The 27,553-nt window shown below is 44.2% G+C and overlaps 1 protein-coding gene across 5 annotated transcripts in view; it reads left to right on the top strand.

The window, feature by feature from the left end:
- Window positions 1-564: 564 nt before the first annotated feature.
- Window positions 565-27,553, top strand: part of TPD52 (tumor protein D52) — a 41,105-nt gene continuing 14,116 nt past the window's right edge. For 3 of the 5 annotated variants that reach the window (XM_027638734.1, XM_027638733.1, XM_027638732.1), the window contains exon 1: window positions 23,924-24,377. In XM_027638734.1, coding sequence (XP_027494535.1) covers window positions 24,206-24,377 — 172 coding nt within the window. In that variant the 5' untranslated portion in view covers window positions 23,924-24,205. Of the gene's footprint in view, window positions 659-7,342; window positions 7,521-23,923; window positions 24,378-25,673; window positions 25,678-27,553 lie in introns of those variants that run through there. The other 2 variants (XM_027638735.1, XM_027638736.1) reach the window with 2 other exon arrangements.

The raw sequence follows: 27,553 nt of genomic DNA, 5'->3' as shown, positions 1-27,553 counted from the left end.
AAACTGTGCCAGGGGAGGGTTAGATTGGACATCAGGATGAATTTCTTAATGGAAAAGGTGATTAGATATTGGAATATCTAGGGAGGTGATGGAGTCACCATCCCTAGAGATGTTTAAAGAGAGACTGTATGTGGCACTTGGTGCCACCACTTGTCATGGTGGTGTTCTTTCATAGGTTGGACTCATTGATCCCAGAGATTTCCAGCCTAACTGATTCCGTGATTCTGTGAACTGGATCTCTTCGGTGGTAGCCTCCTCTTGCCCATCGCATCAGCTGCGAGTAGCAGGTTGTTCTCGCCTCTTGTCACGCTGTCCGTGCCAGGCGGTGTCAGCCAGGGCATACGGCAGCACCAGCTGCCGGCGTCCAGCACCGAGGTTCAGGGGCCCTGTAGAGCCAGGAATACAGTCGGTGAGGTCCTTATCCGGGGGAGGGCTCGGGGGCCGCTCACCTGTGCGGGGCGGGGCTCGCTCACCTGTGCGGGGCGGGGCTCGCTCACCTGGGCGGGTCGCGGCTCTGACTGACGGGCCGCGGTCCCGCCCCCGGGCACGGGCGGTGCCTCCGCTGCCAGCCAGGCGCCGGCGGGGCAGGCGGCGGGCGCGGAGCCGGGAGGGGCGCCGGACGGTCGTGGGGCCGCCATGGAGCCCCCGAGAGACCAAGGTAGGGCGGGGGGCGGGCGCTGCTGCCGCGGCGCCCCCGGCGGGTGGCGGTGCCTGGCGGTGCCTGGCGGTGCCTGGCGGTGCCTGGCGCTGCGTGCGGCGCGCACGGCGGTGGCTCTCGCAGCCCTTCGCCGCTCGGCCCGGACCTGCCCTGCCCAGCCCAGCCGGCCCGGGCGGATCTGCAGCCCGGGGTGGTGCGGAAGGAGCGCCCCCCGGCCTGGGCAGGGCTGCGCCGACCGTCGCCTCGGGAAATGCGGAACCGGGGGGCGGGCGTGGAGTACGGGGCGGCTGCCGGGGCCCCCCCGCCACCCCCGGGCCCGGGATGCATGGGCAGCGCATCTCGGCCTTCCCGCGGGGTGTGGGGGTGTGAGTAAAGTTTCTGCTTTCACCCTGGAGTAAAAGTAGAGTGCTTCCATTTTACGAGTGTGCAACTTTTGATTGACCAGCGCCGTTCACAGGGTTTGTTCCCACTTAATTCTCTCCATCCCGGGGTTGCTCTGCAGCTGGCAGCTCCATTTGGGCAGCTGCTCCTCGACCCCTGAGAGGTAGCAGGTCTGGCGCCTCTGTGGCTCTGTGGTTTGAGGAGGGCAATGGTGTGCATTTTGCCTGGGAAGACTGTTGTCCTAGCTGCCGTGGCTGAAACGCTCTTCCTAAAACTTAATGGTTTATTTAAAACAAAAACCCTTGGGACTACTTACCCAAGAGAGTAGTTGGTGCCTTGATGAAAGCTGACCTGAATGCAGGCAAACAGGATCTCTTGCCGTGAGTTTCTTCCACAGAGGTATATTATGTTTATCCTACTGGTCCATGGATCAGTTGGAGTCTTTTACATGGTGTGGTACTGAGCTACACACCAGCTGCTTTCCACTGGGCGAAGTAAGGCAGGCTGGGGTCACTAAGCTACCTGCAGTAAGTTGTCAGGGCTGCTTGGCCCAGCTCAGTGTCTGAGCCCTTGGGCTGATTTCATTCAGGGTTTTCCTGTTCAGAGTACTCGGGATGGCAGAAGTGTTCACGTGTTGTGGCTGCGGTGTTGGAGACACGCGAAGTGCTGGGAATGTAACCCCTGACTCTGTGCAATCGAGTTCTCTGCTCTGCCAGATGAGCTGAGGCAGGCACCAGCCTTGATTTGCTCTCAGTTAAGTGTTTCGAGGCTTGAGTAGTACACTTGTACAATTAGCAGTGACTTCTGAGTTTCTCTGTACATAGAGAAAAGGGCAAGTTATCTTTACCCAAGCTGAAGATAATCTGGGGGGCGGCCGAACCTCCTAGGGCAGGTTCCTTCAACCATTCTGAAGTCCTGTGTCTATTGTCAATATATATTTAAAAAAAAAAAGAAAGAAAACAATCCCCAAAGCCTATTCATGGGGACTAACAAACAGAATTGATCAGCCAGAAAACAGCACAACTCTCAGTTTCATCAGAATTTTAATTCCAACTGCAGGAGCATTAAAACTGATTCAGTATTTGCCCAAAAGTTTTTTCTTTGCGTTTGAGCCCATTCTGTTAAAAGACAAATGTCCCTGCAGCTGCAGGATCTTGAATGACTCTTGATGGGAAAGATCTTTTCGAAAAGCTTTGGTGACAGTGCTGACACTTTTAAGGGTCTTGTTTTGCTATTGAACTAATTTTTGTTATAAATGCTGCTTTGTACAAAGGATACTGCACCTCAGGATGTTTATCAGAATAGTGTACCTAGTGTGATGTAACTGACTGCTGTGGAGCAAATGTGGTGCAACACCTTCTTCCTCTACCTTTTTTTTGGAGTGATTATGCTGTTTTCTTTTCGTGGTGAGGTGAAAACCTGCGGGTATAGTGGTAAAATCTAGAATAGCCAATGTGCTTGTGCCTGTTAGTTAATGGCTTCTAATACCCTGCCAGTTAGCCCTCAAAGACCACTTTCCCTGGCAAACTGGAGTGCTTGCATCGGAAATTGTGCTTGATGATAGATATTATTACTGACTAAAGCCATGTACATGGTTAAAGTCCAGGCTGCCGGGTCCTGTCTCTGGGGCCTCCTCTAACCAGAAATTAATTTGTTTAAAAGTGCGAGTCACTCTGTTGTTATGATAGCAGCTTTCTCAGCTAGTGAAAGTTAGGAGGTGGGAAGAAAATCTGTGTTAATCTGTGGTAAAACTGCAGCTAGACAAGGCTAACCACCCTTGTGTAGTACATGTTTAAGTCTTCCTTCTCTCTTGAGCAGTCAGGTTTGGCAGCAGTCCTTAAACAGGTGTTACCAGCCTACCATCAGCAGCGTCAGAACCATCGAGCAACTTTTCACTTGAAGTGTCCGTTTTCAGCTAAGGGATGTTTGGACTGGCTGAATGTCTGCACATGGTGCTCGGTGCATTCCGTATACTCTGGAAAGAGGACTGAAAGTACCCAGGGCCTCTTGTTCTGTGATTGCAAACACCAAAGCAGTAGTGTCAGCTCAAGCCAAATGGATATAATGTTATGCTGAGATGAGAAGTCCCTTGTTCTGTTGCTTTTCATTAACTTGCCATGGACAAAAATCTGATCCACTGCATGGACTTAGTTGCTGAATGGACTAATAATTGCAGTTGTGCTTTCACAAAGATTCTGCCTTACTCTCTGCCCTGCCCTGCCACCCCCAAAGAAAAAAAATCATAACAGTACCTGGTTTTGCTTGCAAAAAGAGTCTCTCTGTGACTTGCTACTGTTACTGCTGGTACAGTTCACCGCTGGAAAAATAAGGATGAAGCTGCCCCTACAAGGGCACTGTGCCACTGAGCAATGCCACAAAGACAAGCAGCACAGCACAGTTATCTAGTAATGCTCCATCTCTGATGTTGTGTTCAGGGGTTCCTCTTATGCTTCAGCAGCTCTTCATTTGTGTAACCTGATGTCTTTCAAAATTTTCAGCCTTTGCGGTACTTAGAAGGAGTCTCAAAACACTACATGTGATTTCTTGAGCGACTTTGTAAGCCTTTCTTCTCCTAGAGCCTTGACTTGCAGTTCTCAGGCTGACAGAATGGACTTGAGTGTTCTTTTTTGTGCAGAAAGAACTTGTTGCTGGCAGTAGGACAAAATTTCCCCCATTGTCCTAATGGACAAAGCTGCACCTTTTCCTATTGCTTTATTAGTTTTCTTATCAGTAGGTACTTGCAATACTGTAGGTATGATTTTTTTTTTCCCCTTAACGTGCAGTTGTGAAATCAAACACTTGCAAGTAAATATGAGTGGACTGCTGTTTTTGAACTGCAAAGGAAGAATGATTTCACTGATCTGAGCATCTATTGCAGTGACTTGAAGATGGAAAAAAAAGGAAAAAAATCTCAGAAGAGTTATATGAGCAGGTCCCTTGAACAGCAGCAAGTTTTCCTTTCTCTTGCATGAAAAACTGTTGGTGGGGGAAATCTCCTTGTTCTGACTCAGACTTAGGGCCCTGACTTGATGGAGTGGCATTATGTGAGCTTTTCAGTAGAGTTGCTGTCCTCCCCTCTCAGCCAGTGCATGAACGGGGTACTGAAATGCAGGGGGTCAGTGCCCTGTGTTGGAGGGACGCTGAAGCCGCTGATGCACAGCTGTTGGTGGGTGGGCAGCTGGAGGCTGGAGCAGTGTCAGCTGTTCCTGCCTTCTCCAGTGCTTGAGCACTGAAGGGTAACTTGAACTCTTCATTCCCACTTGCACTCACTTCAGTAGAATATGGAGGAGGGGACCAGCCCAGCGCTACAGCTGTGGAAAGAATCTGTGTTGTGGTATGCATAGATCTTCTGTCCCAGTTCTGTGCAACCAGCCTGGTCACATGCAGTCAAGACAATCCTTCACTCAGCCAGAGTAAGGTCTACTCTCAGACCTTTCAGTGTAAGGAAAGCTTAGCTAAGGATCTGTGTCCTTTGATCCTCCAGTGAGGCCAAGCTGTAACTGCTTAGAGCTTTTAAAATCACTATGACATGAAATTGATGCAAGTCCTTTTGTTCCAGTTTTCTACACTTTGAAGCAGCCCATGGGTTCCCCTTTTTCTCACTGCAAATGCCCACTGAAAAAATGGGAGACCCTGTAGGCTCATACTGACTTTGCTGGCCTAAAATGAAGTGCTGCACCCTTCATTTTGACTTAAGAATGCACTGGCACAGGCTGAGCAAGTGCTGTGCTAGATCTGAGTGCTTTGTGGGTAAAGTGGGAACAGCTGGTTTTCATGGCTGAAGTTGGCTGCCATATGTTAACACCTCTCCTGGCCTGGGCACAAGTGCTATTGAGCTGCTATTAGCTGTGCCTGGAGGCTGCAGAGTGCAGCCCCTTCCATCTGCAGGGGCTGTCAGTAACCACATACTGCACTACTCTGCCTTGGGAACGTTATTCGTATTCATTTTCTTGCTCCTGTCTACCTTGTCTTTTTTTTCCCCTTGTCTTCTACAGCTGCTAAATACAGCAGCCTTTGACTAACAGCCTCTGCTTTGTGAGCCAGATGTCCCAATAGTCCTGGGAGGAGCCAGGTGATGAGGGAAATGAGTGTTGGGGCTTCTGATGCTTTCTGCTATGCACTGACCCTGTTGGGTGAGGACACCCCAAAAGCTGCTTTGGCTACCCTGAATGTTGTAAAGGCTAGGGTGCTGGGTAGTCTTTGTCCTCTTCCTTCACAAGAAGGGGTCCTGGCAATTTTCATTGGCTGGGATCCCCACAGTTATGAGGAAGAAGTCTTGTGGGGAGTCAAGGAACTAGATTTGCCATGTAAAATCAGTGAGCTGTTTGTGGATTGCTGATTCGTGAGGGTGCTGGACATTGCTGCAGGTAAGGAAGGATATTTGCTGTATCTCTTCAAAAAGTGATATTCCTGTGGCAGCAGCAGGAAGCCAATGTTGTCTTGACCAACTTTCAAAAGAAAGTAGCCCAAACTCCTCCCTTCTTAATTTAATAGGAAGAAGCAACAGTGTTTGTTGCTGAGCCCTGTGCAGCAGACATCTGATGGGTGTAGGGTTTTTCATGCTTTTAAGAGAAGCCTCCAGGTAGGATGATGATGACCCCACTGTTGCCTCTGGTGAAGTCTTTGTTATATGGGCACTTCTGATTTGAGATTTGCTCAAAGCTTTGGGAGGAAGGGAGGTATTTACCCTTGTTCTTCTAATATCCTGCAGTGAGTAAGCAGAAAAATGTCAAACAAAGGGTGACTGAAAACATTAAGCGAGATTAAACACTAAATTGAAATGCTCTTTTTCAGCCACCACTGTCACTCTGTATCAGCTTGAATTTAAGACTCCAGAGGAACAGCTTTCTCTCAAAGGTAGTGAATGTCTTCAAAATTCCTCATATTTGGATGTGTGTTAGCCAGAGTGACTGGGAGCCTTCACTCAAAAACCTTGTAGGGCAGGCTTTCTACTGCAAGCCCTCTGTTTTGAAAAGGGCTGTAGTAACAGACCAGCTACCCACAAGGTTCTAATCTGGATTTCTCTTGAGGGTTCAGTGTCACTCCTGTCATTTCCTCTTGCTTGTCTTCCTCCTTCTCCTCTGCCCCTGAGCAAAAAGGGGTGGATGGATGATGCTATCTAGAGAGAAACCAGAACTATTATTGTGGTGTGAATGTTGTCACTGAAAGGGGCAGCTTTCCTGTTTTGCAAGCTGACTTCTCTATTCCAGAGTATGAGAGCAGAGCAATAAGTGTCCTTGCATGCTGACTGACAGTGGAGTGGCACAGCAAATGCTGCCTTGGCTAATCCTGGAATGTTCCATTTTCTGCGTAACGGAGGTCTATAGGAACATGGTGTGCCACATGTGGTTTGGAGTGCCAGGCTTCTGAACTGCCCCTCTCCTGTAGCCTCCCAGCAGCACAACAAATGCCTGCTGTACTTAAAAACTTGATAGGCAAAGAGGAAGCATGCTTTGGTTGTGTGTATAGAAAGAAAGCCAATATTTTATTGTTAGTGTAATTGCCATTTTAACAATATAATTCAAGAATTATAACTAGTTTAGATCCTACTACAGAAAAAGACTATTTATGCAGATGAAGTCTTAGTAATAATAAAGGTAACATATGCACTTAGTTTTTACACATTTTCTTGGTGTTATTCTCATCCTTCCCCTGACTTCTGAGGTTGGTAGTGTCATTTTGGTGGTGACAGGGATATTACAGAAAGTTGCCATCTTGTGAATCCTTTGCTGGGACGAATAGGATGGTGGTGGTTTCTTCCTCACTGTAGGATTCACTGGAATCCTTCTGTTATGTTTGCTTTTTACACATTTGCTGTTTCTTTCATTGCTCTGCAAGCTCCACGTTACATTCAAATCTATTATATAAAATGCCTTTTAGATATGTTAGATATTATTGCTTTGTTCTCTTTGTTACCTCTAAAATAGTTTTGTCCAATTGCAGATCTCTGTTGGCAAGTGATGAGTTTCTTACAGCTTTGGGATCTCTGCTGTCAACCCTGTGTCCCCTTACTTGTGCCATGCCTGTAACTCTCACGTCCCATGTCTCTGCTCTCTGACTTACGCCAAGTAAAACAAAGCTGCAGGCAAATTAAGAAGTGTTGAGACATTGCAAGCCTGACAAGCCTCTAGTCCTGAGGTCTTACTCAGTTCAAAGCTGAAGTCCTGTCACTAGCAGTGGCAATGTCATACTGTGGAGTAACAAAGAGGCGTGTTGAGCACCTGCAGCTTGCTGGGGGCAGTGGATGAGGCTAGCAGAGGCAGAACAGCAGGTATTTCTCCTATTTTATTTTCCCTTCTCTAGCAGCTAGAGAGAAGTGGAGTTTCATCAGAGCCCCCTAAGCCCAGGATCGAGATGAAAAGATGTACCAAGGAAGGCAACCTGGGCTGGAGTTGGTGTTCTCACTCAGATGCTTCTCCTGTCCTGTGGCTGGCAGCGATCTTGATTCATGAGAAGAACCTCAAAAAGTTTGAAAACAAAAGTAATGCTTCTTAACTGCTCTTTAGCCTGGCCAAACTGCATGTTTCAGTTGTGAGCATTGGGAATGTTGCTCATGCCTGTTTTGCTTTGTTTACTTTTTTCTAAAGTACCTTAATTAAACTACTAGCAGGCGTGCCAAGATGAGCAATAAGTGATCCTACTGATCTCTCTGTCTTAGTGTGTTCTCAACCTAATCATGTATCACATTGTGACATTAGAGTCTTGATTAATTGGATCAGGGTAGCAGAATTTAAAAGAAACCCCCCTGATGCTTCCACTTGAGGCATTCCACTTGAATGTCTGACATTCATTGCAGTGATCTACAGCAGTCCAGTCTCTGTGAATACATGGATAATAACGGGCATCTGCAGCTGCTGATGGGAAGGGTGGCCTTTGAAGAAGGCAATTTCACTGAACTTACATCTTCTAGTACTCAGTAGTCTCTGCAGAGTAGCTCAAGGTCCTGATATGTCCCCCTCTTTTCATCACAGGCTCCGGGAATGGAGCTGTATGAGGACTTGCCTTGTCTTTAAAGAAACTGTCCTGTAAGTAGGAACCAGTATTTCCAACTCAGAAGAAGGGTCAGGTATATGAAATGGGCACAGCTCACACTGGCTGAAGTGTGCCTCACTCTCTAGTCACTGTAGAAGAGAAATCCCTTCAGCACAACTCAAAAGTGTTTTGCCTACATTGGAGGAGTCTTGGCAAGCAGGCCGAAGACAGAGCGGAAGCCCCCAAATTAATCACTGTTTTTAACCTGCTGACTCTTCAGTGCACTTTGATTACTGTTGGCAGAGGTTGGATTTATGCTTGAGCACAGACAGGCCTCAGTCTGCATGAGCAGATCACAGGCTGTTGCACTCTGTTTCCATAGCACCACTCACATCTGTGCTAGGCAGTCCCTGAAGAGGCTTTCTGAGCAACTCACATGCATTCAGGCATGAGGAGCATTGGAAGTAGTACCAGCCTAGGCATGGGGTGGGAATGGAGCCTGATTTAAATATTGACTTTTCTGTGGCCAGATGTCACTGTCTCGGCAGAAGGAAAATGAAGTGTTTTACTGCAATGTGCTTAGCTTGGAACCATGAGCTCTGAAAAGCACCATTCATTCTGTGTGTTTCATCTCCTCGACAAGCCACTTGCAGTGCTGTGCTCCAAAACTTTTTTATTTTTTGACAGAGAATTTGTTCTTGAGTAAGATGGTAGACCTGAAGTGACTTCTTGTCTTTCTCTTCTCTCAAGACTGCTCTGGTGCCTGCATGGCAGGTATTTGTTTTACCTTCTTGTGCTCTGTGACAAGCCTTTGTGTCTGCTGCCTGGGCAGACTCTTCAGGTGCTGTGTAGCTCTGCTATCCCAAGTAGGTGGTGTGTGGGCCCTTGAGCAAGGGATGAGTCCACCCACTGTATTCGGAGCGTTGCCATGTGGTCCATCACCACCTCTGGAGACACTTGAAGGAGCAGGGAGTGGAAGTTCCTGCAGAGGATCCTAAAGAGAACTGTCTGTACATCTGAAGAAGGCCACAACCCCAGCTTGCCATTGTCTGGGTTTGTGCTGCTTCTTGTCAAGTATCCTTGATCTTCTTACTAAGCAAGATTGAGCACATCATGGGTTCATCTCCTAGTTCTCCCAGGTCTCAGACCATGGCCGGATCCCTGCACACTGTCTTTCCCTACCAGCTCCTGCTCCAGGGTGTATGAGGACCTCAGCCCCAAGCTTGGACTGGGGACACACATCCCAAACCCAGGTTAAGGATGTGTGTATGGAATCCTGTGCATTATAGAAGTTGTCATTTATGTAGCTTAACTATTAAAAAGTCTACTGCAGCTTCTAACTGGCTGCTACTGTTATATGATTTAAATGCAGTAATTTGGAAGGAGGGGAAGACTTTGAAGCTTTACTATTATTTCTCCATTAAAGCAGTGTTTAATTGCAGTAGAGATGTGTTCTAGGCACCTCCTTTAAATCTCCTTATCTGAAGACTGATGAAGGAATAAAGTCACTGCTACCATTTAAATAACTGTTTATAGTAATCAGTCTTAAATGGTAGCCTTACCTGAAATACCTTTGCATTTCTTAATACACTTCTAGCAAATACTGAGGTACAGCAGAGTGACCTGTCTGCATTTTGTGCACTGCTATTTGAGTTTTGTATACTGATCTTGTTAACACTTTACTCAGTGTACCAGAACAAGTGTGGGCACTAAGCAGGTAGCAGTACACTTCTTTGGGAAAGTAAAATGCAGTGTCTGAATGGCTTTTTGAATAAGATCTTGATTTTTACATGCAAACAAACTTTGCTTTCCTGCTCTTCATGTTAATCTTTAAATACTTGGTCAGCTATGTTACTGATTTTTCTGGAGGAATCTCTGATTATTGTTGGGGGCAGAATTTGGTTTAGGACTGTGTTGTCTCCAGCAGTTAATTGTTTCCACAGAAATCACTCCAAGTGCATTCTTACTCAGTTCCAGCAACCAGTGCTGCTGTTCAATATAAACTTGTTAGATTATGTTTCCTATCAAGGGAGGAAAAACCCAGAAGCTCACTAGGCATGTAACAACTGCCAGAGATGTGTAACAGCTGCTGCAGCATGTGTTGAGGACTTGGCCACTGTGTGCAGTGCTGCGCTAGCCGCCTGCTGGTCTGGTTTGTTGGACAATACAGAGCACTTCTGTAAAGAAGAAGAAGTTTCATGGTTTTGCTGGTGTATGTTTGGGAGTACTTGTTCAGTCGTGGTTTTGAGGACTTGGTTTTAAGAGCCCACCAGTCATGCTGGAAAGGTGGTTGGTTCTCCGAGGGCATGTCTGTAATGGTAAGTGAGCCTTCTGCACAGTGCACCCATTGAGTGTGTTGCTTAAAACACCAGCTTCTGAACTGCAAGTTGGTCACTGTGTTAAATGTACAGTTTGTTCCTGTAAATTGTTCTGGGCCAAGGCAACCCCAGACTTTAATGCAGGCTGGGCAATGAAGGGATTGAGAGCAGCCTTGCAGAGGAGGATTTTGGGGTGCCGGTGGATGAAAAACTGGACATGAGCCAACAGTGTGTGCTTTCAGCCCAGAAAGCCAGCTGCATCCTGGGCTGCATCAAAAGAATCATGGCCAGCAGGGAGGTGATTCTGCTCCCCTTCTTCACTCTAATGAGACCCCACCTGGAGTAGCATGTCCAGCTCTGGGGTCCTCAGCATAGAAAGGACTTGGACCTGTTGAATTGGTTCTGGAGGAGGGCCACAAAGATGATTAGAGGGATGGAGCACCTCTCCTACAAGGAAAGGCTGAGAGAGTTGGGGTTGTTCAGCTGGGAGAAGAGAAGGCTCCATGGAGGCATTATTGTGGCCTTTCAGTACTTAAAAGGAACTTACAAGAAAGATGGGAAACGTCTTAGTAAAGCCTGTTGCAATAGGACAAGGGTTAATGGTTTTAAGCTAAAGGAGGGTATATTTGGACTAGATATAAAGAAGAATTTTTTTACAGTGAGCGTGGTGAAACACTGGAACAGGTTGCCCAGAGAGGTGGTGGATGCCTGATTCCTGGAAACAAGCATTGGAGGTTTTAGATGGTCCACTGGACGTTTGGAAGGTCCAATGGAAACATTGGATGAGGCTCTGAGCAACCTGATCTAATTGAAGATGTCCCTTGGAGGTGGAACTGGAACTAGATGACCTTTAAAGCTCCCTTCCAACCCCAGCCATTCTATGGTAAATTACAGATACTGAGCAAATCTTTAATTGGGAAACTTACACCACCCTTAAAGGGTATTTGGGGCATCCTGCTTTGCTACCTTTGTGTGTGAATTGCAGATGAACATGAATGCTATGGTTGATGAGCAGCTGTGAGCAGGGAGAATTAGTTTCTGCATATTTCTGAACAGCAGCAAGAGAAACCTGTTGGAGTTGATGCTTTGAAACTGAATGGTTTCGATTGGCTTCCATGCCTGTCACTGTGCAGGTTTTTTGGCATGAAAGATTTTTGAAGATTGTATAAGAAGGAAAATAACTTGAGTGTCAGTGGAATCAGCAGAGTGACCTGTTGATTACTTCCTGCAGTGGTGAGGGAGTGTTTTTGGGATAGATGGCAGAAGGCTTTATTGGAATAAATTTACAGTCCTCTTTAGTTCTGTTTTAACACACTGGTATGTGAAGTCTTTAATATGGTTGTTTCTTATTTACAATTCAAGAGCAAACTTCACTTGGGTGAATCACAGAAGCATACTTCCATCCCATCCTCAATGAAGAGTACTTTCCTATCCAAGAAGCATCTTTTGAAAAAGTGAAAATGTGGCATGGGAAGAGGGATACAGAAGTCAAAGGAAGACCTGTGTGTGTTGTCAGGATTTGCTAAGAAGACTTTTTAAGCTTTTTGGAAAGGAAAACTGATAAACTGAGGATAGAAAAAGTGTCAAGTAAAGTGACAAAACTTCTCTAATCTGCCTATTCCAAGGTAACATTACTGGAGAGGTCTTGTTTCCCTTTCCTGCAAGGTGGTGCCAGCAGCATTTCTGTGGGGTGTGATGGCTTTTTGTTTATAATGCCATATCACAGCTCCCTAGTAAAGGTCAGACTTGGGGATTGACAGCAGTATGCAAGGCAGTGCTTGGACTTTCCCCTCTTCAGTGTCCTGATCCAGTTTTTACTAGAATGAAAAATTGTGAATTACATTATTAATAGCTGTTTAATCTCTGAATTATTCTGAGTGTTTTTTTGTGCTGGTGGCTGAGCTATGATGTGCCAAACCTGATGTAACAATAACCTGGGTATCAGCTATAGCAGTCCTTAAGCATAAAGTTTGAAAAGTCTACCAGGTAAATCCATTACACAGAACAGATCTATTAAACTCAGACTAGAATACGACCTGTGCTCAGAATGGCCATGAATATATGTATTCTTTTGTTTGACAATTACAGTTGTGAAGTGGGCAGTGTGGTGGATTAGTTTGTGCAATAGGGAATGATGCTAAACTTGGAATTCACTTAGCAGTGTAAAGCTTTATTTTTGGACTTTGTTCATTTCGAGGTCAAATGCTAGGAGGAGGCAACTTGTAGAACAGTGCAGTTCTGGACCAGCTGCTCACTAAAATCAGTGGAGGCCTGCTTTCTTTACAAAAAAAACCCCAAACTATGAACCCCAGCAAAAAATCTCTCAAACCAAACCCCCACAAAACTTAAAAAAACCCCCAAAAAACCAACAACCCCTCCCCCTTCCCTTCTTTCCTCTCCCACCTGCTTTTAGAGATGAAGTTGAATTTCCTTTGAGAGTCATCCTTCAAACTTTGGTCCTTCAGACACACTGCACTTTTCCACCCCCCCTGCAGTTTCCATCGTGTCAACTGTACCAGAACCAGGAAAAATGTCTGCCTGACTTTATGTTCTTCAAGATAGGTATTTCCAGTTCTGTCCACTCATATACTTCACTGAAATGAATGGTTTAGCTTGTTCTACTTTGCTGTGAAATATAAATGATGAGTGTGGAAATCAGCTTATCCAAGCATGCTGATATTTCAGAAAACTTTACTTTGTGTGGAATGGAATGGGACACAACTAGATTTTGCAAAAATATATGAATACTGCTTCAAAATCTTGATAGATCAGTACTTGTATGATCTGAACCTGTGTAGGTTGTAAAAAAGAAAATATAGGTTGCCTGTAATGTCACACAGAGGCAAAAAGTGACATCTCATGTCCAAAGTCTGATCTGATAGAAGGGGGTATGCTCAAGTCTTCTAGGACCTGGAAATCTTTGAAAGCTTTATGTCTTTGTGTGTAATCATCTGTGGACAAACTTTTTTGACCTTTTTCTTTGCCTTCCGTAGCTGTTGGAGTGATTAGTTTTATGAGTTTTATGACTGTTGATTTATGTGACAGCAGTATCTCTTTAGGATAACAGTTTCATTTAATTTACTGTCCTAGTCTGACTTGGAGTAGGGGCAAATGTCTCTTAACAGGATTTACTCAGCTCAGGCAGCATTAAAAGTGAGTCAAGGACATATCAATCGGATAAAATCTCAGAGTACGTAATATAATGGCAACTTCAGTGGTCATAATACTCTAAAGGTAGATGCATTATCTCCATTATATTAGGGAAAAAAGCTCGTCAGTGCAGTTGGTTTGTTAGTGAATTACTGCTGGTCGTCGCATGAGAAGTTGCAGGATTCTCCCTCTCTTAAATGGGTGTAAGAGCAGTGCAACCATATTCAAGCCCACATCCTGAGTTTGTCCAGTTTGCAGCCCTGGCAGAATGTGGTCCAAGGTCCCTTAACTAGTGACAGCCACTGCTCCCAATCTGTTTGGAAGCACTGCAGGAATTGGTACTGCCTAGCTGGTTATGCCATGTAGCAGTATGGGCAAACAGCAGCCAAACTGTCTGGAATGGGACACTTCAAGCACTACGCAGTTGTGTACACTTCAAGTAAGACACAGTTGTACTACTACAGGGTGACTGGTAAAATGCTGGACTGAAGGAATGGGTAACGTATCTTGTTTGGTGCTGCAGAGGAAACAACACAACTTATTCTGAGTTTTCAAGTGAGAGATACCCAGTGATAATGAACTGATGCACGAGTGTTTTATACCAGCAATCTGGTGGTGTGTCATTAGCACTCCTTTGTTAGGTTTTATTTTCTTAAGTTTAGGAGTGCTCACCAAAACTCTGCAGTAAGAGAAATGTAGATGAATAATAATGGCTTGTCTTCATTATGAGCTTATCTGCTTGGCTAAGCAGTGTAACTGGCTCAATGTCTATTGTCTGCTTTTACGTACCTCGTGGACAGGCTAGTTCTCCGAAGGGTTTGTGGCAAAAGCCATTACTAGTGTAAAGGTGTGATTTGACTGGAGGAAGAAAGATCAGGAGCATGTTCTTATGACCTGAGAGATTTCTGGGGCGTATATGACTGCATATTTATTGTACTAGTGCACTTCTACTGATGAGAAATCAGAGTTTTATGGTTTCACAGACGTTTCACACTATGCTCTCAGATAAGCCAAGAGCAAAAATGTTAATAGGATTTCTACACAGCTTGCTTGCAGCTTGCAGTTGCTTGTGTTTGAGAAATTATACTCTGTGTTATGCAATTACACTTGTTCTTGTTTGACAGCACCAGTCTAAATCTTAAACTTAGGCCTGATAAGGGAAAATAGTATCAACCTGTCAGTTGCCATCATTCTTAGGCAAAAAGCTCATCTTTGTCATGGGTTGTTGAATCAGGTGCCAGGCTACAGCAGGAGTGCAGCTTAATCATGCAACCAATAACTTGTGTGTGGAAACTCTTGCAAAAAAAAAATGGATATTTTTACAGCTTTGCAGTTTTCAAGAACATGATGTGACTGCAAGGAGCAGTAAGACTTGAGAAATTAGAAAAGTTTGTGCTTCTTGGGAGGGACCACTTAAAAGTAACTGGTGTCTCAGGAACTTGAGCATAGCCACCTCTGTTGGCAGCAGTGTGTGCAATAAGCACTATGTTCAGCTGTAAGTTTTCAAACAAGTTTCCACATTTTAATATGCATTTATTGGAAGGGCATAATTCTTGTCCAAATTGTAATAAATTTAAAGTTGGGTTTGAGGACAAAAAGGGTAGGTTAGAAGCTTGGGTTCGTCTTCACTTTGATAACTTACTTGAAATGGCTCCAGGCTAGTATCAAGTACCTTGACTTCTGATACTTGTTTGGATGTGTTAAGCCATTTGATGCTGTGAGCCTGGAGAAGGGCAGGGTAGTCCAATGAGGTGATTAGGCAGGACGAAAACAAGATGTCCAAATAACTTGGCAAAAGGTTGGTTGCCAAGCTTCTGTGTGAAGGCTGCTGCTGAGCAGTGTGACACACGGGGTGTATGTGTAACAACAGAAGGCAAAATGATGCTTCAATTAACACCCACCAAGTCTGCAGTTAGGTTGTCATGGGTAAAAGTATCTGAACACTGCCTACATTTTAGAAAATTGGTTGGAATCTAATGAGAATGCAGGCAGCTAGCAGTTTCCTTCATTATGTTAGGGAAATTTGAAGTGGAATTATGTCAATAGGAGAAGGCTGGTTTGACAAGATGGACTTCTCATACTCTCTTGTTTTCTGATGGTAAAATTAGCAGTGCTTTTAAAAGATGTCACTCCTGTTGGTGTTATGTGTTCATCCTTTGTGGAAGTCCACCTGGAGGTTACTATGCTCTGACGATTTTGGGGTGACTTGTGTGACTGTGCTAAAAATTACTGTGTCCTGAGCACAGAAGTGACTCTCCCAGTGCTTTTCAAGGGTCACCTGACATCTCTAGATGAACTGAAGTGTTTGGAAGCTTTTGTGTCAATTTTTTTCTGGACTGAGGAGTTTTGCTAGGAGAATCTGAGAGCAAAGCACTAGGGAAAGTTGCTGGAGGAATAAAGGAAATGCACTGGAGTGGATAAAGAATAAATTGAGGACTCTGAGAAGGGAATTCAAAGACTTAACTTGATCCTAGTTTCCTTGGGTTCTGTTTAATTAATACAGGGTAAGAGGAGGAGAGGCTTCTGCTGTAACACAGCTTTAGCGTACTGGCACTGATAGCTAATTTGCCTACTTTTAAGTTTTTCTTTGTATACAAGTGTGAACTCTTCCTGCTGCAGAGGCATACATTCACTTTCCTCCTGGGGAAAGGGGGTCAGGGGGAAGTGGTATGCTTTCGTATTTGCTAAGAGCTTCTTCTGTGTCTGGAATCAAATGTCAGTCCCAGGAAGTTGCTTGCTCATTCATTTTGTGAGCAAAATGTAAGTGTGTCCCTTTTATGCAAATAGTAGACTTCTTTCCCCTGCCAGAATCTAAGAACCTTTTTCTTGCAGACTCCTAAGTGAAATCAAAATAGTCTCTACTGCAGCAAATGCTCCTGCTTTGCTTGTCTGCCGTCATAATACTCCCATATGCTGGGGAGATGTGTGGAAGTGCAAAGTCTCTCTGTTCATACTCAGTTTAGAAAGCGTGGGAGAAAATGGAACTTCATTCTGTTGGCAGGGAGGTATTTGCAAATCCACAAGGTTAAGGGCTGGCCACAGACCTCCCCTGAGGCAGGGTGCCAGAACCCCTTGTGTTCCTGACAAGGTGAGGTCCTTGGAGTGTCTGGGTGAGCAGCCTGTGACTTTGTACACCCATTGTGTTAATAACAGAATGGTTGTGGTGGGAAGGGACTTCTAGAGGCCGTCTGGTTCAACCCCTCTGCTCAGGCAGGGCCACTTGGAGCTGGTTCCCCAGGACCATATAATAGAATGGTTTGGGTTGGAAGGGACCTTAAAGCTCAACCAGTTCCAACTCCCCAGCTATGGGCAGGAATGCCACCCACTAGATCATGGTGCTCAGGCCCCATCCAACCTTGGATGGATGTCCACCACTTCTGTTCCAGTGCCTCACTGGCCTCACAATAAAGAATTTCTTACTAATGTCTAATCTAAATTTCTCCTCTTCTAGTTTGAAACTGTTCCTTCTTGTCCCGTCACTCTCTACCTGTGAAAAAAGTTACTCTTTGTCCTTAAGTCCTCTTTAGGTACTGGAAGGCTATAATGAGGTCTCTCCAGAGCCTTTTTTTCTCCAGTCAACCTCATCTCTCTCAGCCTGCCTTCACAGGAGAGGTGTTCTGGCCCTCTGATCATTTTTGTGGCCCTCCTCTGGACCTGCTCTAACAGATCAATGTCTTTCATTGCTGAGGATCCCAGAGCTGGATGCAATGCTCCAGGTGGGGTCTCACGAGGGCAGAGTAGAGGCAGAGAACACTGCACACTGGTGGCTCATGTCCAGCCTCTCGTCCACCAGCATTCCCCAAGCTCTTCTCTGCAGGCCTGCTCTCGATGACTGGTTCTCACAATCTGTACTCATGTCTGGGATTGCCCTGACCCAAGTGCAGTACCTTGCATTTGGACTTGTTGAACTTCATGAGGTTCTTGTGGACCACTTCTCAAGTTTGTCCAGGTCCCTCTGGATGGCATCCCTTCCTTCTGTTGTGTCAACCGCACCACTCAGCTTCATGGCATCTGCAGACTTGCTGAGGGACACTTGATCCCACTGTGTGTGTCACTGATAAAGATATTAAAGAGCACCGGTCTTTAATATCCGTGTCCATGGATCATGTCCATGTGGCTTTTGAATATCTCCAAGGATAGATTTTGTGAAGTACTCAACCTAGGCCCTATTGCTTGCATCAAATTGTCCTCTCCTTGGTTGCTTCTGTACTTCTGCCCTTGATAGTAAATGATGCAATTTCTGTGCTACACCAAATCCAGGCACGAACTTTGTAATTACATGGTGGGAGCTGCTGTCTACCACAAGACTGTTTGCTGGTATTAAGCTACTGCTAAGACTACAGATGGTGCTTGTCTTGGTGATTATCCTTTTAGATATCACACTGTGTGATTCGGCTTAATGTGTAATCAGATCTCCTTTGTTCTTAAAATCTCAGTATCATTTTCATGGTGGGTCCTGATACTGTGGAGTGGGGATAGTGGACTTTTCTGGAACTGTTTTTCAGAAATGGAAACTCTGGGGTGCTGTGTTAAAAGTGGGAAGTTTGTTTTAAGAGTGCAGAAGAGCAGGCTTGTCTTCTGAGGGAGACTGGGAGTTGCTCCAGTCTGACTCACTCAAGTAAAGATTTAATGAGAGTGCAAGGTTACATACTAAAACTTTGAAATGATCCCCTTCTGCACTACAGCCGTTTCTTCCTGATGTTTTCCAAGTGTCTTCTAACTGCAGCTTAGCACTATTTCTTCAGCATTTTTGACAGGTTTAGTCTCTTACCAGGGATCGGAGTCTCTAGAGAATGGCAGCATAACTGGATAAGAGGCTGAAGAAAAATAACTGAATACATTCCTTTAAAATCTACCTGACAGTGTTTTGACTGTTAATCTCGCTTGGAAATGTTCCTCTGTATTTGCAGAGTTTGGTCTGACTTCTCCAAAGTCGATGCAGTGCCTTACCTCATCACTGGTTCTGGGGTGCTGGCTGCTGTGTGCTTTGGCCTGGACCCTCTCCAGGCTGGAAAGCTTTTCACCTCTTATTGCTGGAGCTGACACATGTGATTGCTTTGACCACTGTTTGAGACAAAACTTTGTCATAAATCAGGGACTTCTGCCTAACAAAAATCTTAAAAGTGCTGGAACACTTATAAGGTAATAGAGAATGAATACAGAGAATTTTATCTGAGTGGGTTAAGAGTCTTACTGTGGTATCAGCTTGTCTAATGGCAAAATGTGCTGAAGTGTGGATCTACTCCCTCACAAGATTTCAGGAAATTAGTCTGAGTTTATAATTGGATTGAGAGGAGGAGAGAACTGCTGTCTTTGCTAAGACATGTGTCAGCTGTCTGAAATACTGTGTACTGAGACTTTGGTTTAAGAAAAGAGCAATACTAGCAATCCTATGATCCTTACCTGTAATTTTCAGAAGCATTTGTGTTGCTGGGAGAAACGTTTTGGGATAATACTGATCAATATAAGAGGTGGCGGTTGTTGGTGATGGGTTTTTTGCTTGGGTTTTTGTTTGTTTGTTTGTTTGTTTTAATAAGAGTAAGTGAAGGCAGCATTTAGGCTTAACAAAATGCTGGAGAAGATATTTCTGTACAAAGAAGCATGCTGGACAATGCAGTTGCATCAGGGAGAGCTTGTCCAGAGAAATCATGTGGAGGGAGTCTGAAGTAATGAGATTAATATTGTGGTGTTGAATTGGATTCTGCTAGAAGACAGCAAGCCACATTCTGCTGGCCATTACTGACAGGGCTGCAGAAGCCTGGGCTCATACTGTTCGGGAATTGCTGTAGCTGTGCACCTGTGTTCATGTTGTGCTCTCTGGGGGCTGAAAGAGGTGTCTGCTGTTAAAGGGAGGGGAGAGAGCACAATGTGAAAATGGGAGCATTAATGTATGAATTTCAGGATTGCTCAGTGTTTGTGCTTCTGTCCTATTGCTTCATGGCATCTTTCTTAATGCAGTTTTAAGGCCTTGGATCAGGTGCTGGAAGGGTTTACTTATCTGTAAACTGGTAAGACTTAGAAGATCAAATTGATGCTACAGAACCTAGATTGGCTTAAGATGCTTAAGTAGCTTTATGGCTCTTAAAATGGCTTATGCCTTATAAAACTCAGAGTGAGGAGAGGAGCCTGACTGTTGCTGCCTGATTGGGATCTACCTGTAAAACCTGGGGCTGGTGGAAGACCTGGCTGGAAGTATTTGCCCCAGCCACAGTTACTGGAAGGTCTCTGGTCAGTCTTGCCTCTTATCAATCTGCAGGAGATGAAATTCAAACCAACTATAAGGCTGAACAGGCAGTTCAATCTTAACAGTCAATCTTGAAAGAAGAGATTAAATCTTTTTGTTATGCCCTCCAAACAGCAAGCACTTCTTTCACCTTTTCCCCCTCTTTGTCAACAAACTCTTCCCCTCATCTTCCCTCATCCTCTTTTGCTGATTTAAGTGCTGGAATCATGATAGCCTTGCCAAAAGTGTGGACTCTGGGGCACAAGTTTGGCATCTCCATGCATAAACAGGACACAAACGAAGGATGTTCGAGATGGGACTGATGTGGCTATGTAACAGCAGAACTCAGATTAGGTACAGACCTTGTGGATTGGTTATTCAGGTAGTTATTTGTCCAAAGTATTGTTTGGATCATGTCCTAGGGTAGCCTCTGCACTTCTCCAATCCTGAGGCATTAGTGGCAGCCTTTCTATTTTGAATTTCAGTCTTTGTATGAAACGCTACTGAAAACATAGCTCAGTTTCTTCAAACCCCGGAGACTGTATTCAGTCATACTTGAGCAGGGTTTTGTTTCTCTAGGGAAAGAGGGATATAACTTCTTCATGTATGAACAAACTATTGTTCTGCTAGACCTAAATGTGGGAAAAATAGCTTCTCTGCAAGGATACCATAACATCCCTGCTTAATAACCATTATGGTAGAAGTGCTTTAATACTCTATTGCTGTGCTTAAACTGTTCCTGGAGCTTTGAGCTCGAGTGGAAACCGCACATCGGGGTAGCAAGTGATATCTGAAGGAAGAAAAATGTCTCAGACTAGGCAGGCAAATATCTGGTGTAAAGTGTTTGCTCAAACTTAGCAGCTTTTCCAGTTCCCTCCCTTATGATTCATGAGTTGCACAGTCTGTGCTGACTGTTGATGCTAAATAGTTACCTGGGAAGGCTTTAAGCACACTCTCTAACCTTAACAGAGGAGATTACAGCATGATTAATGGTAGGAATTGTGATGGTAATGGTTTGCTGAGGCTTGGTGAGCCTTCCTGAGCCACTTTGTGACATTCAGTTGAACTTGTCAGTAATTGGTTCAAGCATCCTTGACCTTCATGCCAGTCTGTCAAACACCAATGGCATAGATGGCTTAAGTACTAACCTCTTAGTTATCCTGAGACATTAAGGGCAAATGAGTGCTTGTTCTGGAACAAAAAAATCTTCAGTTTTAATCTGTTGCATAGTAAGCAAAACCCCACTGCTACTTTTCTTTGGAGCAGGTGTGTCCTTAGGCTTCAGGATTTTTTCAGGTACTGGCTCACAGCTGGTACCTGCAGTAACAACCAAGGTACACTGTAAAACTGAATTTGCAGTGCAGGGGCAAAGAACAAAGATACTTGAGCAGGCACAATAACTACTCTAAGCCATGTAACAGAAGTCTAAACTTAAGTTTCAGCTCTAGCCTTGCCCTGGGTAGGCAGGGTCCACCTCCATCCAGCTGCATGTGCTCTGAATTACTGTGAAGAGGAGGAAGCCCATCCAGCAGGATATTTTGGTCATGGGAGGGCCATTTAGAAAGGCCTCATAACAAGGCAGTTTTCATAGTTTAGAGAAATCTTTGTTCCTGTCATTGCCTAGCTATATTCAACCTGTTGAGAGCTGCTAAACTGGTCAAAAAGCTTTACACAGCAGAGCAAAACCTTGCTTTCTTTTTCCATGTGCTGCTGTTTGTCATCCCCATCGCGCTTTGTTTCCTTGGGCCATCACTTTAATTTAGAAAGTTCCTCAGAGGTTCATTCCTCCTCCAAATGCACCACACTAACAGCTATTGGGGCCTATCTACATCAGAGTGAAGGCCATCAGACTTCCCGAAGTGATGAGGAAGAAGCTTGTTCAGTGAGACAGCTTCTTTCATCATAAGTGAGGAGCAACACTCCTGTTAACTTCTGCAGGTAAGAGAGCAGGAGGCTGATGTGTTTAGGTGATGTGTTTGGGATATGCTGTAGCAACCTGTCTGTGTGGCCACTATAAACAAGGTTAGTCTGAGCAAAGGTGGTAATGAGAAGTGCTTTCATGGTCCCTCTTTTGGCAATGATCTTAGGACTGTAATATTTTTAAAAAGTAGAGATTGTCTTGGGTGACTTCTGGCCTTGTGCTCAGTTAAGTCAGGGCAAAAGCAGAAGTCAGTCTCTCATGTGGAGGCTCAGATTTGTAATTCAGCAAATCTTCCCTGTAAGTCAAATGTACATTCCAGCAGTGGGCCGCATCCTGTGCATGTCTCTTTGACTACACTGAAGATGTATTGGAAAATTTGACCCATCCCCACTCCTGTCTGTAGAGGGGGCAGGCCAGGCCAGGTCAGTGGTGTGGGACTGGCAATCCAGATGTCTCTATAGGGACACGAAAATAACTTTTGCGCAATAAAGATGCAGTACCAGATTTTTTTGAATGGATGGTAAGGGGTAAAGCTGAGTGCAGGGAATTTCCTGAAAAAGATAGGAATGTTAAGTGTTGGTTCCAGTAAATGCCCTTGGCCAGGAAATCGTATTCTTGATTGTTAGCAGGGATCAACAGATCTTCATAAGGGTTTTTTTCCTTATAGTAGCTACTTGCAATTGTAGCCTGCTAGCATTGGCTGATGTTACACTGAATGATTTTCTAAGGTTGGGGAAAAAGTCCTAGGGGGTAGCCTCACCTTCTCTCTCTCTTTCTGTGTTGGGAGAGCGAAGGTAGAAACACACAGCTCTTTGTGTGCCATGTCTGATAACTTGTCATTTTGCCTAATCCGGTTAGTACAACTACTGCCTGAGCTTTTTGGACAGAAGGCAGTCCTTGACTGTTGAGTTACATGAGGGAAAGCTGCAAAGCAGAATTGGTAGCTATTCATATTAGTGAGCTTGGTTAATAGAGTATATAATTACTGTAGCTATTACAGCTCTCTGCTGCCTTTGGATACTTAAACTAGAATCTGTGACCAAAGCTTTGACCTTTGCCAGGTGAACTTTGCAGTATTTCTGGCAGATGCTACAGCCACGTGTCAGAAATGCAGAAGGGCATTACATTTTCTTTTCAGTGGGTTTGGAAAATAGCAGAGACCTGTCTTTCAGGCTCCAGCACTCTCATTGTTATAAGCCTGCAGGTAGTCTGCACCAGAAGCCAATGTAGGTCTGCATCCTAAAGGAACTGCTCTTTAATTAGCTGGAAGGTCTGTTCCCATGCCTGCTGACTGCAGTGGAAATGGAAAGTTAAAACTTCAGAAGGGATATACTTTCTTGTAGGCCCAGGGAACACACTGCCCGGACTTGACTTAGGTATGCTGCAATGCTCCTTCACTTTTCCAGAGTAATGTCTCTGATCAGCTCTGTCTGAATACATCACTCTTGTGGAGGAAAAGATTAACTTCTTTTGATTATGCTCCTCTGTGTGCAGGCTGCAGTGAAGATCCCAGGTGAAGGTGTGAAGGGAGGATATCATTGCTTAGCTGTAAAAGTGATCTACACTGCTAGTGAGCTTGTGTTTTCAGTGAAAGAACTTGACCTTGGATGAAAAGTTTAAAAAAAAAAAGTGAAGCACTGCAAAACTATGCTGAGTGCCTCTTTTAGGTAAGAAGCATTTCTGCTTCCCAGGGTTAAATCTTAAACCCCCAGTCAGATGGCTTATGTAAGTTGATCTTTCTTTATTGTATACATGTCAAAACATAAATACATTTCATCAGGCGATGCATTTCAGTGTTACTGGTTCCTGGCATAACTGGCTGTTCTAAATGGTGCTGGTTGAAGCACTAAGGACATAGGGCAGTGCACTTAAATAATTTTTTTTTTTTTTTTAACGAACAAAGAAAACCTCAAAAAACCCTCAGACCAGATATGTTTAGCCTCGTGGGCAAAATCATAATGCACATTAGCACGTTTGTCAAAAAACCTAGGTGGTGTTTATAGCCCAGCCTTCAGAGAGGAGTGCTGCTCTCTGATTCTGAGCTTGCACTGCAGTGTGATACCTGGGCAGCAGAGACTAGATTCTCACTGCTGGTTATTACACTGATGGAAGCAGCTGGAGAAATAGTTAGGCACGCAGAATTTTCCATTAATCAGAGAAAAAAGTCCAACACAGATGGTATATAGGATAGATTATAGCTGGTAATCCTTTTGTGTCCTAGAAGATTAAGGATATCCTGGTGTAGCTGAAGTCAGCTGACCTTTTTTTATTTAAATGATTGAAAATTCTTGAAGCAGTCCTGCAGAGGACTAGGGCTCTTCCAGAACCCACAAGCGGGTGCGCTGTGAATGTTTGTTAAAGGAACGGTCTGTTTAAGTCCAGCCCCAGTTACAAATTTACAGGAACTTAACTTCGTGCCATGTAAACAGCAGCAGCTACAAGATGGCTAAGAAGTCACTTGCTAGACAGCTCTACTGTATGTAACAGAGCTGAATTTTAAGAGGAGGTACAGTGAGTGTCATGTGAAGAAATGGAGGGTTTCTGAATCCTGCTGTCTGGGTCGCCCCAGGAAGCGAAGATGAATGCTTCAGTGGAAGAAGAGGATGGCTGCGCGCTCTGAATTGTCTGGCATGGATCTGTATGAGGATTACAAATCACCCTTCGATTTCAATGCTGGAGTGAACAGAAATTATCTTTACTTGTCGCCTAGCATAAAACTGTCTCCACCTGGATCACCTACACTGGTGAAGTCTGGTAACTTCCTTCTCTTCCTTTTTCAAAATCTCTGCAAGAAAAACTTAGTGATTATAATATGTAAAAAGAAACTTCTCAAATTAGGAATCTATAAGAGTTGACCTGCTGTTAATTCTGATAGTTTATTAGCTTCAGTGTGTCATGTAGGTAATATGTCATGTGCTATGCATTTACTGGCTTTACCTTGTTATTTCTTCAGTAGAGAGGCAGTTTGAAGGAAAAGGAAGTGAGCAAAAAGAATAAGGAACAAAAAGGCAACTTCTGCAAGACTGGAGTAATTGGCTTAGTTTGACTATTAGCTTTTCGGGTGGGGGGACCAGGAATTGCTTTCTTAGTAGGACTTCAGAGCTCTGTATAGTCTAAAATCTGTTTTTGCCTTAGTACTGAAAATCTCACTGATTAACAAAGTTGCCCTCTTTTACCTTTACTCTGTTCAACCTGATATTTAAAATGGTGTAAATCTTAAACCTGCAGATTTTAACTGCACTTCTGCTCCCCTGTGCTGTGCCGCAGTGGCATCCATCTAGTGCTTAACCCTACTAGTTTCTAGCTGCTAACCTGTTGTACAGAACACCTGCAGCCATGTCTCCCAACACATCCTAGTCTGGTGTTATTATCTTTATTTTCCATTCCTTGCTACCAGATGTAATCTTCCGGAGTAATTTTAAATATAGAAAGCTTAGACCTCCTTCAGGTGTGGCAAAGGAAAGTTACAAGGGTGTTAAGTTTTTTTGGTGGACCTGTTCTTTAAAATCTTAAAGCAACTTGCATCCCTTGGGGAACCTCTGTGTGAAATAAACCAACCCCCTTGGTGAATCTGACAAACCGGGGCTTGGGGGAATAGTTTTCAGCTTTCACTTTTGCAATTACTGCATCTCCCACCTTTTCTAAAGGAGTGGGGGAGGAGTCCTCTGTATCAAGTGGTGATGCATCACCATAACCACCAGCCTTTGCTGGGCTTTTTTTATTTTTCATTCCCTTTGAATGAATATATGATTAGTGTTTGGGAGAAGCCCAAGAGCTTTCTCACCTAAGTTCAAGAATTATGGCTCACTTTGGCTTTTTCTCTCAGAAATGGGAAGTACTTAAATTTGATTCTTCATATATATTGTAAAATAAATATCCCCTGTAGTACTGTACCTTACTCAAATGTTGGAGCGATCTTACAGTCCTGTAACAGCTTGTTCTCCTGAACTGTAACAACTACCTTTTTTCTTTAGCTTTGCCAACTGTACAGTGATAGCCAAAATGTTCATTCTGAGTGCCTGACACAGAATATGTGGTCTAAAGAGAAAGCTTTGTGGAGTCTCCCCCCCCACACCCCAAGGCTGTTCATCCGAAATGACCCGGATTTCCTCAAACTGCCTGTGTTTGCTGCGATCTCTGAATTCAGGCCAGAAAGAGGCAGGAACTTCTGGTCAAAATAGAGCATGAACTTGGGTTGAAACTGACCAAAGGAAACCCCAAATCAGAAAAACTGAGTGTAAATCAAATTACTCTAATGCTTTGCCTGCCCTGGCAGGATGATGGAGACTTAAGTGCCATTTCCCTGAACTGTGGAGTCTTAATCAACAAACTTGTTCATGTCTTTATTTGGTTCACTTAAGTAGATCTAATAAAGTGCTGGGTTAATATGCCAATCTTAGAAATACCCTTTAAACTGGGTAAGTTTTCTCAATATTATGTATTTCCAATTTTTCCCCACAAACTTAAATTTTACTCTAAGAGTTTGAGATGTGAAATGTTCAGCTAAACTTGGTTATAGCAATCAGAATACCAAATAACTGAATTTTAAGTCCTTTGCAGCATGAAGATGCAAGAGGATTAACGTAAGGAAGGGTAACAAGTTGGAAACTATTATAATAACAATTATACATAACAGTATAAAATAATAATAACAACAGTTCTGTTGGTGGAAAAAGACCACAAGTGAGAAATGCTCTCTTAATAATAGTTTGAGCAGAAGTATTTCCATCTGTTGGCCAACTGCTGGTTTCTTACCCCACACCCCATGAAAAGATCTAAGGTGGGCTGTGCACCTTTCCTTACCAAGCTTTCTCGAAGCCAGGGTCTTGCTGGCAGTCAATCCTAGATTATGGGTTAAATTTGGATTGTAGCCACACCATTGTGGAGATGTGTGGGTTGTTACCTGTGTAGACAACTGCTCCTTGGTCAGATGGTTTAGCACTTCCCAATGCATGGATGAACCCTGTGTCCTGCAAGTACTGAACTGAGGAATGGGAGTAAAGTGAACAGAGAGGTGAACAGTGACAGGGGATGAGAGGGGAGGTGCCAGAATAAATACTGATGGGAAGGTGTTTGCATACTTCATTTGAAGCTCAAGAAAAAGTAATAAATGGAAGGGGTCAGAAGGCAAAGAGAGGAGAGAAGGCCTGGTCAGATATGCAGGGTGAGGTATGAAGGACTCAGAGTAGCAGTGATTTCCTGTCTTCCTAAAAGATCTAGAAATGGGAAGGGAAGGAGAGATCGTTTCCTTGCATCTTAGCATTGTGTCTTAAATTCAGTGTAGTAGGCAAGAAGCAACACAAACTTTCTTAAAAAACTAGTTTTCCAAAGACAAGGTACATTCCCAAAGCAGAAGCTATTGCTGCGGGGGACAATCCAGCATGTTTTCCTACTGGTGGATTCACTTGATCTATTTTTGGTGATATAATCCAGATGACTCTTCATAATCGGATTGAACGGACTTTCAGCTGGATGTGCTAATGCTCTTGGAGTCAGCGTGGCCTTTGGTACTTGCAAACTTTCAGAAATGACTTTTGTGACAGCAAGCTCTGTGGTCCCTGAAGGGCATGCAGATGAGAACAAGGTCAGGAGTTGTAGGTGCACGTACTGGGAGGTTGGAGGGTGTCAGGGGAAAATGCAGTTTGCAGTGTTAGTTTACCTTCATAGGAGCATGTGTAATAAATAGGTTAAATAGGAAGTTGACAAAAAGGTGTGGCATTCTTAATCGTTAAGAAAAGGAAATATGTTGATGTATAAACAAAAAATTGTCTAGTTTTGTGACATGAGCCATAATACTTTTTTTCAGGTGCTGCAGTGTTGTGCTTTGGTTTGGGCATTAGACTTCAAATTCTTTCTGCCTTAGATTTCTACCAGAAAATAGTGTCTTGGGAAACCCATAGGACCCACACAATGTTTGTGTAGAAGACACA

The sequence above is a fragment of the Corapipo altera genome, unplaced genomic scaffold, assembly GCF_003945725.1.
Source record: "Corapipo altera isolate COAL_440 unplaced genomic scaffold, ASM394572v1 49, whole genome shotgun sequence".
Classification (NCBI taxonomy): domain Eukaryota; kingdom Metazoa; phylum Chordata; class Aves; order Passeriformes; family Pipridae; genus Corapipo; species Corapipo altera.
Note: the sequence above shows the minus strand (reverse complement) of the source record. Positions and strands in the feature narration are given on the sequence as shown.